Raw genomic sequence first — 13,048 nt, 5'->3', positions numbered from 1 at the left:
TTCACCATGTAGAAAAGCTGTTTTTACATCCATTTGATGTATCTCTAGGTTATGAACCGCAGCTATAGCAATTAACATCCTATTGGAAGTAATTCTCGTAAAGGGTGAGTAAGTATCAAAGAAATCTACACCTTCCTTTTGTTTGTAGGCTTTAACTACTAACCTAGCCTTGTATTTTTGAATAGTTCCATCTATGTTACGTTTTCTCTTGAAGATCCATTTACATCCTATGGCCTTACACCCTGGAGGTAAATATACTATCTCCCATATATCATTTTCTTTGATGGATTCTATTTCACTAATAGAAGACTCTTTCCACCACGAAGCTTCAGAAGAAGTCATGGCTTCTTTATAGGTCTGAGGATAAGACTCTGCTAGTGTTACGAAGTCAGGTCAAAAATAGGTTTTGGTTCTAGCCCTTTTACTTTATCCTAGGATCAATTTCTACTTCATCTTCCTCTAAAGGTAAAGTCTGACTGGTTGAAGGGACATATAGGGGATCAACACCTCTCTTAAGAGAATCAGTTTTTAAAGGAAAAACATTTTCAAATAACACATCATCCCTAGACTCCATAATAGTATTCACACAAATTTCAGAAATATCAGAACTCACAACCATAAATCTATATGCAGGTGTATGCTCAGGATACCCTATGAAGATACAATCAACAGTTTTGGTTCCTATCTTGGTTGCTTTAGGTTTAGGGATCTGAACCTTAGCCAAACACCCCCACACTTTGAAGTATGCTAAAGAAGGTTGTCTACCTTTACACAATTCATATGGAGTTTTATCCGATCCTTTAAAAGGTACTCTGTTCAGGATATAGCAGGCTGAGAGGACAGCTTCCCCCCCAACAAGTTCGGGGGTAATCCTGAACTAATTAACATGGCATTCATCATCTCCTTAAGGGTACGGTTCTTACGTTCAGCTACACCATTCTACTGAGGTGAATAAGGAGGGGTAATATCGTGTATTGTGCCATGTTCTACACAGAAATCTCCTATAGGAGTTATGTACTCACCACCATGGTCAGACCTAATGGTTTTAATGGTAGTATTCAATTTGTTTTCAACTTCTAGTTTATACCTCTTAAAGGCTTCTAAGGCATCATCCTTACCTCTAAGCAAATATATGCGACAATACCTAGTACATTCGTCTATAAAAGTAACAAACCATTTCTTACCACCTCTAGTTTGAAGTGATTTTATGTCAACTAGGTCTGAGTGAATTATTTCTAAGGGTTTAGAATTTATGTGAACATTTTTGCTAATAGTTTTTCTAGAAAATTTTGATTCTACGCATATTTCACATTTGTGTTCATTTTCCAAACTAAATTTGGGTATGCAGCCTACATTGGCTAGTTTAAGCATTGACTTATAATTAACATGTCCAAGTCTACCATGCCAAACATTCAAAGACTCACAAACATAAGCAGAAGAATCATTCTTATTCATAACAGCAGAGTTTGCATTAAGCTTATACAGACCCTCAGTCTTATAACCCTTCCCCACATAATCCTTACCCTTAGTTACAACACGTTTTTTACTGATTCATTTAATATCTTAAATCTTTTACCATCTTCAGTAGAACAAGATACAAGATTCTTGCTTGCATATGCCCGGGAACATGAAAATTCATTCAATGTGAGAATGTTATAGATATGAGCTTCTGCTCGACCTTTCCCTTTTATGCAACCTCTGTCGCAAATGAGTTACTCATATAGAGTTTCTCAACATCCCTTATTCTCAGATAAGAGGTGAACAGTTATTTCTTTTAACAAACATGCTTAGTGGCTCCAGAGTCCACTCCAGTCTCTCACATAGGTTATCATGCCACTAAACTCGTTCTAGTTTGTTTCAACTAAATTAGCATTAACTTTCTGCTTATTAAGGTTTTATGTTGTCTACACATTAATGTCATTTGACCTGGAATTTTACAAACATAACAAACACCTTTAATTAAAGTAATGCTAGATTTAGGTCTGTGAAACATACCTTTGTTGCGAGATCTATGCAAAGTGTTGCATTTGATTTTCTCACATTTTTCATCTTTGGAAGATTTATTTTCAGCCACATGCGCCTCTTAACCATGTCCCTTGTAGAGGGAACCTTTATTCACAAACCACAATTCGAAATCAGAAAATAAAATATGAATTTTGAAGATAGCATCTAGATTTACAAACTTCATTTGAACCACCATTTCAAAAAAAAAACTCATGGTTTCCCCCATAAAAACTAATATTGTCAACAACAAATTTCTGTTCGTCAGAATTTTTCAGGAACGTTTCTCAATTTTGTAAAATATCTAAAAAATACTTTTACAACTCCAAAAATTCTGAAATTTTACGTGGGTAACTATCAAGATGTCTACTATATTATTCCAAACGGGTTTACCAAAATTCTTTCTAGGTTAAGAGATAAACTAGAAACTCTACAGCTGACCCAAAAATTCATTTTTTGCTTTTTCACTCCACAAATAACATCCGTGATTGTTGGGTGAAATAATGAAATACAAGGAACAATCAAATAAACAAAAATTATTGATACTTATCTTCTTTATACTGGAAGTGATCGGTTTGAAAAAACGGATGAGCTCCCCAGAAATTTTTTCTGACCCATCAACATCGTTCTTACCCATTGTTACAGATAGAAAAGACTGCCGTGTTAAGATTGTTGCAACTGTAACAATAAAATACTCAAAGAAGATGTTAGAAATAAATTTCTGAAACGCTTAAATAAACACTCAATGGAATCAGCAAACAGAGGACAGAGTCACGTGTTCAACACGCTGTCCTTAACACGGTAATTGACCGGTACGCCTCAAGAATGAGTGATGCCTATACCCTGTGGTCAAGTCGTATCCAGGATAAAACTGCCCGTTGCAAATACTGTTAGCACTATAATACTTTCCCACTCATATGAACTCAACAGCAATGGCACAAAGAATAAAAACCACACAGAGGGAGAAAGACGAAAAAAAGAGGATAGTAGCTCTTCTTGACACAAATGAAAATGAAAGTTTCGAATTCTTTTTATAGGCAAACAGAGAGGGTGAAATCAATGCACATTAATGTGCGAATCAATACTGCATGCGAAATAATGCTGCCATGATGTCGACATAATTCTGTCATCAACATTCAAAAAACGGTAAGAAAATGTTGACATCCATGCAAATAAATCCGTTAAGAAAAATGTGTTTGGTAAGATAATAAATTCACCCGGGTCACACTCCCCGCATATTTAAGACAAATTTTGTTTTGATTTTCAAAATGATTAGGATATAAATCAAAAGAAATTTTTCCAAAAAGGAAAGTCTTTGTTGACCAAAGTCCATGGCGCAAGCACGAGCTCGAGCCCTAAGCCCAAATCCTTCGTGGAAATAAAAATATTTCCCCCCACCAGTTCCACCCACATTGTTTTATTAACTATCCATAAAGAAATAGCTATATAGTGGAACTCCTCTTTAGTTATGTCCAATGTGGGACTAAAGGACCTATTTCATTCACTCATTGAAAATGAGTAAGATCTCTTAGAGACCCAAAGGTCCTAAGTTCCATTCCCACCAAGACCATAAAATCAAAACATTAAAAACTCATTTTCTCAAACTGGGGATTGTATCTGTTGAGCACCCTAAGAATGTTGGAACAAGCATGGAAGTCGAAAAGACGACCGCGGTGAGTTACTGGCCACATCGCTAGAGTTCTGGGTTCCACTTCATGTTCGGCTTCACCGTTGAGCTTATTTTTGTGATTCTCCATTAATAAATCCATGAACTCCAATAATTACACTAAAACGATGCTGCAATCCACGAGAATCACGCCCATGGATGTTCCCAGTTTCAGCGGTGAACATTCTGTAAACTTTCTCCCAGAAAGTCAACGTCGAATCGACTACATTACGCATGACAGCATCTTGTGTGTGAAAAACAAAGGCTCTACAAATAGCTAAATCCTCTTGTTTAGTGAATCTAATAGCACGGACGCTAGGAGGCATTTTTCTAGATGATTTGAGAGTGAAGAATGTGTAGAATGTGTGAATTTGGAATTGAAACGAGGAGTATTTATAGAATTCAGAAAATGTAGCCGTTGGATCACAAGTTTTTTCAGCCGTTCAGATTGAGCCGTTGGCGCCATTGGGTTAGACACTGGCGTTTCTATTAGGGACGCTGGCGCTTTAAGTCAAGCCGCACGTTGGACGTACAAACGTTGGCGTTTTTTCTTCGGATGCCAGCGTTGGTAGCAAGCACGCCCATCCTCACCACAGGCGTGCGTTGGTTTGTCCGTCTTGATGTTGAAATCAACAAATATATTGATTTGAACATCCATTTTTCATGTTTGTCCATTTCATAGGAACTGCTCTTAGTAACCCCTGGGACTCCCAAAATTGTTACAGCCCATGAAAAACAGAGCGGTGGGAATAGCGAAACAGATAGTACAGTTGCAAGGGGTTCACCCGGTCTTCAAATTTCAACTCACTTGACACTTGTAGGAACTCAATTCTGGGCCAATACCGTTGATAATTAAAAGAACAATTCGGAAATATACAGCTCCAGATTTCCAAAACTACACAACTCTATAAGATCTAAAGCTTACTTAACACAGATATACATACGCACAACAGTACATCAGCTATATGATAGACAGAGAAGCAAGTACCTTATTCACATAACCCATGGAATCAAGATCAGGACTTCCGATATGATTCAGGCCAATACCTGGGATTCATTAACCTAAGATGTACCCTTCGAAGGTGTAACACGTGAACGGCGGCCTTCTTGCCTTGCTTCAAGCAGTTTCGCTTTTAAAGTAGTCTCCTGCACTCCTCGAGGAGGCCACTTAGATGAGGATGCAGATATCTCAATGTCAGGTGAGGTAAATTTTGAACTCCATTGCCGTTCAGGACTAACATTACGTCTCCATGCAGAGTGACCAAGTAAATCTTCCTTGTAATTTTTCTCTGGATACAACTTCTCGCAATCCAACAGCATTGATTGACTTGTTACCAAGTTATTGTTCATATTTTTAGATTTTGATCCATGAGTTCCATCTCGTTTAACATTTCTTTCAAGGATTCCTTCTTTAGAGGTCAGAAAGTTTTCCAACTCATGGGGAATGTCGGATTCTTGTTCTCTTACTAACTCTTGCTTTTCTCTGACGGAAGCCATCTGTTCTTCAAACTGAATGTTGGACAGTGTACGACTATTGGTCCTCTCACGAGATCCTAGTCTTTTCTTTGTAGAGTTAGCTCTTGCTGTCTCTGCAGGATGAATCTCTACCGATTCCTTTCCATTTGCTATGTTGCTTCCTTTTTCACTCTCATTCTTGTTCGGCTCTATAAAATGGGAATCACTGCAATGAGATTCTCCTTTGTCTTGTGCAGCTTGAGGTGCAGTTACAGTGTCATTCAAGTGGACTGACTTGAGAGACTGACGACGTAAAGAAACATCATTTGGTAAGTCTTTGGGGTGTAAAATATCACTGCTCTTGGAATTAGAACTACCAGATCGTTTAGCTTGAAGGAAAGTCTCTATTTCTGTACTCAATTTCTCTACTACCGTATTCTTTTCAGTTGGATTGAATCTAGACTCAGCAAGATTCATTTGCATCCGTTCATCAAGCCATGCTTCGGAAATATGAAGTATCAATCTATCATGGTCATCCCTGCAACAATTATCCCTCTCAGATTTGTGATTCGTTGCACGTACTTCATGTTCGTACTCTCCTATTCCTTTAGCAAACTCATCACACAAGTCTTCCAACAACATTCGTGCTTTTCTTTCACTCTCTAATTCTTTCAAAGCCTTCGCAAATGTATACTTCACTTCGGACAACTCTCGAGATAATTTCCTGTGAAGGGTTTCTGACCGTCTCCTCAACTTTCTTTCATCTTCTAGTTCATCTTTGACAGATTGAACTGCAGCTTTCACACGAGCCTGCTCCTTACTCTTGCGAGTATGATCTTCTTCTGCAACTTGCTTCATCAATTCACCTATTTCTTGGCGATCCGTTTGCTGTTCTTGCAGCAAGTCTTTAATTCGTGACCGTGTATGGTTTAGCTCTATCTTGAGTGCTTTAATTAATGAGATATTGGATGTGTGTTGTTCTTCCAAGCTCCATATTCTATTCAACACTTGTAGTAACTCTGTTGACGTTTTAAGGTTACAAGTTGCTTCTCTGTGGCTTCTCCTGATATTCGAGGAACCAGTAGGAGTTACCGGCGGGAAGTATGCTGTTACCTGAGAGAACAAAAAAGACACAAAACCATGAATGAACTTATACGGACAGCTTCTCAAGAGGAAGTGAATCAAAGTACTTTATATGACAACAAGTCATCTGGCTCAAATGAACCCCAGCATCTGATTGGTGGCGGTAGGTTCTCTGCGTTTAGCCAATTACGTTGGGGTCTTGTACTCCTTGGGTAGGCAAAGTACCACAACTGCCACTGTTTACAAAGAAAAACTACAATGGTATATATCCGTCGTTATCGCCATAATGTCTGGTATAACCAATGTAACTTTTATTATGAGATGGGACGAAAGTTTCATGCTGAACAGGAAACATTATACAAGAATTGGTTAAAAACGTCTATTTACATTATGATGAACACTACCTTTTTCGAGTATTTTTAAAAAAATGGGCACAAACATGAAATCATATACATCTATGTAAGTTAAGTAACTTAATTTCTCTTTAGAATGATACCAACAGATGAAGCCAAAACCGATAGGTGCCAGGAACTCCTTTTTTGAATGTTTCGTTTCATGAAACTGCCCCTTCGTAAACCTAACTGATACTCCAAGATTTGGTTTAAAAAGTTATTCTCTAAATGCAAACTACCACCTTTATTTCAAATGATTTTGATCGCACTTTGTACTGGCCAACTCTGTTTGAGTAAAAATGCAAGTTCGCAAGGCTATTGAATCTACGTTTTTTCAAGTCCACATTCATCCATGAATCGAAGTACCAGACAACAATATAGTAGCACACCTGCTCTGAAGAGTTGGTAGCAAATGAAAGATTTATTTGAGCAAGGACAGAAAGCATTCAGCTCTCCTTCATTCATCAGTGTTTTCAATTGAAAGGATTTACATCAGAAAGGACAATTAGGTCATGCATACCTCCGTTGAGCTGCTATAACTTGCGGGTGAAACAGGCTGTAGAGCATGACTGTTCCTTTCAATAGAGTGATGGTGCTTCATCAGGGATGCTTCAATTTGCCTCCTTAAACTGCCTGCACTATCTAGCTGGTACGAGAAACAAAATAAAGATTATCCGATAAAGAATAACCATAAACAGTATAGACTAAACAAGAGCATGAAAGAAATTGTGGAGTCAGACTGCCACATTGAATTAGGGATTGTGCATCACATTTGCGGATAACCAAGGTTATATTTCCAACACCTGAAGGAAAATATTAAGTGAAATCTGCTATTTTATGCTTCCACATACCACATGCGACATGTAGGAAGCATACTGCAACGGTTGCAAAACCGATAACAGCGGAAAGTTCTGTCATGGTCAGTATTACTAATAATGTATCGATATGCAAGAGACTAATGGAAATTAAAATTCAGTTTGGTGAAACAATGGAAGTCCATATTTTACATTCAAATATTGAGAGTCGCGTATATTAAGATGATTTTATTGATATTGAACATACAACCCACCGACTAATCAATTCAACAAGCAAAATTGAAAGGACAATTCTATTCTTGTTTGCTAGATCAGGGAGCAATTGTAACAAATCATTTTACTCCTTCAGAAACCATGTCACAGAATACAGGTCTAATGACATCAAACAAACCCAGGCTTCTTTTAAGCACCTAAACCAAAATAGAAGCAGATGAGCTTCATAATAAGTTCATTAAATGATGGTAAATCCCCAGAAATTTAGAACTCAAATAAAAATATCTCAGAGTGAAAAAAGAAATACATATAAATAGTTTAGGAAAAGAAATAAAAGATCAATAAGGGTATAATCAGAAACTCCAGATAAACCCATGAATAGAAAATACCAGTTTTCATGTTTCAATCGAAACATCACAGAAAAATCAACCTAAAAAGTTAAGTACTCTGTCACTTACTTAAACCAATTACTTACTTAAAGACACTTTCTGAATAGGAAATTGTACCTGTTGAGGAGATGGATCAGACAAATGGATAGGAGGAGGATGATCATTACACCCCTTTTCTGCAAGTTGCCTCAGCTTAACACCACTAGAAGAAGTACCTTTACGCATTTCAGTAGAAAGTGGTAGGATTATTTGAATGCTTTCCCAGAGTTGAGCACCAAGTTTTCTAGCAGAAATTGTTAAAGGTGGTGGTGGTAAACAAGTAATAGCAAAGTTTTGTTTCCCGTTGTTGAGTTGATGAATTTTCCAGGTGGGCACTGGTGTTGTACAGTAATGGACCCTCTCTTTACTTACTGAAATCCCGGATTTAAACTTTAATCCAAAAAATTCCTCCTTTTCTGCTGCTCCTCTTCTTAATATTCCTTTTTCTTCGTCGTCACTTTTCTCTTCTTTTTCCATTTCTCTGTCTCTTAACTTTTTTTCTGCTTTTTTAATTCAGTGGATTTATTTGGTTCTTCACTTCAATTCTCTCTCTCTCTCTTTTTGTTTCGTCACAGAAAAAGTGAAAACGATTATCATTTTTTTTTTCTTTTTTTGTGCGTGTGCGTGTGTCGGGTCGTGTTTTTACATTTTTGTTTATTTACCGGAAATGATTGATATCCGTGGATATTTTACCGGGTGAAACCCGGTGTGAGAGAAAGAAAAGGGATCTGCCGCGCAATGCTAGAAGGTTAGGGATCCTCCAACACCCTTCGGAATTTCGGAAGGAGACCATTTTTTTAAAAAATTCTGTAAATACCCATTAAGTTTTAAAGAAAAAATTCATCGAATTATTTCGTTTTTCATTTCGGATCAGAAATTGTTCTCTTTCTGGCTCTGCTCTTCTCTCCTCCACTTTCACCCATCACCACCACCACCATAAGCAACCGTTTCTCCGCCGCCGCAACCAGTACCACCATCACCACGACCATCTCAATCTCTACCGTCTATAACATTTCAAATCCTTACGAATTAAAGACAGAAATATATCTTCGTCGGAAATTACTTTTCAGATTGATAAACCAAGCTCCGTAGCCATCAAACGGTTTAGCATCATCGTCATCTTCTTCTTCTCTGTTTGTCACTGATTTACAATATCAGATTCACTTTCAGGAGATCGGGAGATCTGATTTTAGGTTTCGTTTTCTGGTAATTTCGAACCGAAGATTTGAAATATTAATTTATCGAAGCTTAACAACTATTCGATTTGAATTGTTTCGATCTGTTTATCTTGTGATGATTGTTATCATTCGGAGTTATAGATTCCAGAAAAACTTTCATTAAAGAATTTAGGTCGTTACTGTGTTTCAATTGACCTTAAAATCAATTGATTTGATTTTGCAATATATAAACTTCATTTTTGTAATCAGTGGATCTATATTACCCATCAATTTTTTTTTTAATTTCTTCTACTTTGGATTTTCAACCTAATTTAGACTTATATCTGATTCGGCATTTTCAGCTTTGTATGTAGGATTTAATGTTGCCTTGTAGAATGCAATGATATCAGAGTTCTTTAGCCATTGAGTTAATGTTAGCCATTGAGAAATTGATTGTTGATCAGAAGTTGATTTTTTATCTAAATAAGATGAATTTGTTGCATGCTTAGCAGAAATATTAGAAGGCTTCGAAAGCAAAGAGCGGTGATAACGTCTTAAGTCACTACTGGTGCTGTTGTAGGAGGAGAAATGTGATGAGGTAGCTAGAGCTGATGTCGAAATAGGTGGTGGTGACATGGGAAGGAATTAGTACGTTTCAGAACTCACTGGTTTTTTTTATCTATTAATGCAAAGATTTTTTTTCTTCCCCTGATGTCCACGGCTACATTGGACGATTGGGGTCAAGTTGCAGTTGATAACAAAACTAACGTATTGTATATTGGCTAGATTCTTACTTGTGTATTGTATAACATCGGCTAGATTTCTTACATATTGCACATCAATGACAAAACTAATTGTTTATCGGCTAGATTTCTTACTTGTGTGTTTGTGTTGATTTTTTGCAGGCTTCGGCCGTACAAGATGGTTGAGACAAAACTTCTTGCTTAGTAGCGTGAATTTCAGGTGCTATACATACTCGGATCTTGTATTAGCTATAGATTAGACACTATGTGGGGACAACTACAGAGTTGCTGCACAGTATGTGTAGACACTTTTAGTTCACAATAAAAGTTAAGTGGTCGATTAAAGCTTGAAAGTAAAGGCATGTTTGTCTAATAGTTTTGAACCATCATTTTATTTGACTTGAAAAATACAATAACGGCCTGTTTGTCTTAATATTTTTGATGTGCGTTTTGTCTCGAGACTCTCACACCTTAACTGGTGATCTTCTCGCTATTTTTAGAAAGTAAACTAACTCGTCCACATAACTGATCGTGTTTTTTTTTATACAGCCGGGAAAAAATTCCCGATATTGAAAATTGTTTGGATATAGTTGTTACTTTGCAAGCTAAAAATAAAAGGGGTACTGGTGAGGGTTTTTATTATTCATATTTCTGTCCATGTTTCCGACACCATGTACTGTTGTTCAATTCTATAATTTAAATTAATGTTTTTAATTTCTTGATCGATGACATTTTTGTATACATGTTGCTTCGACATGAATATTTTTCACTAGTACATGTATAGAAATTCAAGTACGGCTTAGCTATGCTGGATGGAGTCTCTACTTCCTAATGTCGATTAGCTGTCACAGTTTCATTTATTTCATATATGTCTCTCTGTCAGTAGAGATTCAATACATATTTAGTAAGTGTAGTATGTCTATTGGATGTTGCTTCCACTTTTTGGAGGCAACTTGAGCTAGTTGCTTCCTTTTTTTGGAGACAACTTGAGAAAGTTGCTTTCACTTTTGGAGGCAACTCGAGCTAGTTGATTCCAGACTGGAGGCAACTTGAGCTAGTTGATTCCATTTTGGAGGCAACTTGGTTATGTTTTTGGGTCCATTCATTCATCTGAAATTATCTTATATGGTAACACAAGGTTGTGTTGAGTTGCTGATGATGGTTGTGCTGCTGATGGTGTTTGAGTATGGGCATGGAAGTGACTGCAGCTATTGGCTCATGTTGCAAGTGTGCATAGATGGTTGTGGTCATGAAGCTGTTGCAGGTAGAGTTGTGGTAGCAGAGATGGAGGATATGGTGTTGTCTGGTGGTGGTTTGAATTGTTGGTTGAGCACTGATGGTGCGGCAAATATGTGAGTCTGTTTACTGGGTTTGCAATTGAAAATCTGCTAATGCAGTAACATAGATGCTGGTATGTGATTTTGATATGTTTTTTTTTGTATAAACGAATCTATGGTGCAATGGTAGCACAACTGACACTATGTCAGAAAATGTGTGTTCGACTCACACTAGGTTCACTTATTTGTGTATATATTTTAATTTTTGGAGACAACTTGTGATAGTTGCCTCCATATTTGGAGACAACTTGGGCTAGTTGCTTTTACTTTTGAAAACAACTTTGTGCTAGTTGCCTTCACTTTTGAAGACAACTTGAGCTAGTTGCCTCAGATTCGGAGACACTTTGAGTTAGTTGGCTCCATTTTGTTTTGTAACTTGTTTCTTTACACTATTTGTTGGAGACAACTTGAGCTAGTTGCCTCCACTTTTGGAGACAACTTGAACTAGTTGTCTCTGATATGGACACAACTTCAGCAAGTTGACTCCACATGACGGTGGTAGTTGACGGCGGCGATGGTGGGTGGTGGATACGAGGAAAGTGGTGGTGGTCTGCGGTGGTGATGGCTGATGGTCGGTTGTGGTGGTGGCTGATGGTCGGCGGTGGCGGAAAGTGGTGGTTGGCGGTGGCGGAAAATGGTGGTGGTCGTCGGCGGCCGCGGTGGTGGACGCTGGTGGTGGTCGTCGGCGGCCGCGGTGGTGGACGCTGGTGGTGGTCGTCGGCGGCGGCGGTGGTGAATGATGGTGGTGGTTGGTGGATGGCGGTGGCGGAAAGTGGTGGTGGTTGGTGGATGGCGGTGAGGAAAGTGGTTGTGGCTGGCAGTGACGGTGGTGGTGGTTGGTGGACGACGGCGGCGTAGACAGTGGTGGTGGTGGTGGACAGTAGTGGTGAGCAGTAGAGTACTTTTTTTTTAATAGTATAGTGGTAGTGATTTTGTATATAATCATATAAAAAAGGGTATTTTAGTAATGTATTAAGCTTGGGGGTATTTGATAAGTTGATAAGGGTATTTTGGAAGGGGCCCTATAATAAGGGTATTTAAATAATCTTCCCTTTTTTTTTAAAAGCAAAGGCCTAAAACAAGGCTAATGGTCCTCCTCAACTGTTGGAAGAATCTGAAGAATCCAAACAGAGGGTTTAGGCCAGTACATGGTAGAATTGTTTTGTTTAGCCCACAGAGCAAGCTCATGAGCTACAGAATTACAAACTCTAGGTTGAAAACTAAAAACACAAGCAGATAACTTAGTAGAGAAAAAAAGAATGTCTTTAAAGATAGCATTCGTCCTTGTATCTCCATCGAAATTCCCAGCTGAAGATTAGTCGATTAGAGCTTTCGCATCACTTTCTATGATGATGTGAGATAGATGTTGCTCCACAACTTTCTTTAGGACTGCCCAGATGGCTCTTGCTTCAGCTTCTTCAGCAGAGTGAACATCAAAGACTATGGAAGCACAAAAGGTTGTTTTTCTTGTGAAGTCTCGCATCACATATCCTGCACCATTTGTTCCAGAGATATTATCAAAGGAACCATCAGTATTACATTTAATCCAACAGAAAGAGGGGGCATCCATTTATCACAAATACTGACAGGCAAGGTAGGGGGATAGTCAGATTAGGATTCCTAAACTTCCTAGTGAGAAGCATAGCTCTATCTCTAGCTAAGACAACAGTGAAGTTATCCTTAATTCCACAAAGAGACATTGATCATCCTCAGGCAGTTTAAACTGAGTATCAATTAACCAGAAGAGAAGCCAGTCAA

General features: G+C 38.1%; 1 protein-coding gene and 1 long non-coding RNA gene across 2 annotated transcripts; one reads left to right on the top strand and one right to left on the bottom strand.

The window, feature by feature from the left end:
* Positions 1 to 4,488: 4,488 nt before the first annotated feature.
* Positions 4,489 to 8,630, bottom strand: LOC113358486 (uncharacterized protein At5g41620-like). Its single transcript, XM_026602081.1, has 3 exons — positions 8,132 to 8,630; positions 7,118 to 7,243; positions 4,489 to 6,235 (listed from the first exon to the last, which is right to left on the bottom strand). Exons 1-3 carry the CDS (start codon positions 8,528 to 8,530, stop codon positions 4,730 to 4,732), a joined length of 2,031 nt encoding a protein of 676 aa, XP_026457866.1. The 5' UTR covers positions 8,531 to 8,630; the 3' UTR covers positions 4,489 to 4,729.
* Positions 8,631 to 8,800: 170 nt separating this feature from the next.
* On the top strand, positions 8,801 to 11,566 carry LOC113362057. The gene is made up of 4 exons (XR_003365525.1): positions 8,801 to 9,259; positions 9,723 to 9,858; positions 10,116 to 10,173; positions 11,092 to 11,566. It is a non-coding gene; the product is annotated as an uncharacterized LOC113362057 (long non-coding RNA).
* The last annotated feature ends 1,482 nt before the right edge of the window (positions 11,567 to 13,048 follow it).

Source organism: Papaver somniferum, chromosome 3 (assembly GCF_003573695.1).
Source record: "Papaver somniferum cultivar HN1 chromosome 3, ASM357369v1, whole genome shotgun sequence".
NCBI classification, from domain to species: Eukaryota; Viridiplantae; Streptophyta; class Magnoliopsida; order Ranunculales; family Papaveraceae; genus Papaver; species Papaver somniferum.
Note: the sequence above shows the minus strand (reverse complement) of the source record. Positions and strands in the feature narration are given on the sequence as shown.

Bases quoted from the DNA above. Each gene is read 5' to 3' on its own strand.
- LOC113358486 (XM_026602081.1), bottom strand. From the start codon at position 8,530: ATGGAAAAAGAAGAGAAAAGTGACGACGAAGAAAAAGGAATATTAAGA. The intron at 7,244-8,131 runs GTACAATTTCCT...TTCTCGTACCAG, and splicing joins CTGATCCATCTCCTCAACAG to CTAGATAGTGCAGGCAGTTT. The intron at 6,236-7,117 runs GTATGCATGACC...TTGTTCTCTCAG, and splicing joins GTTATAGCAGCTCAACGGAG to GTAACAGCATACTTCCCGCC.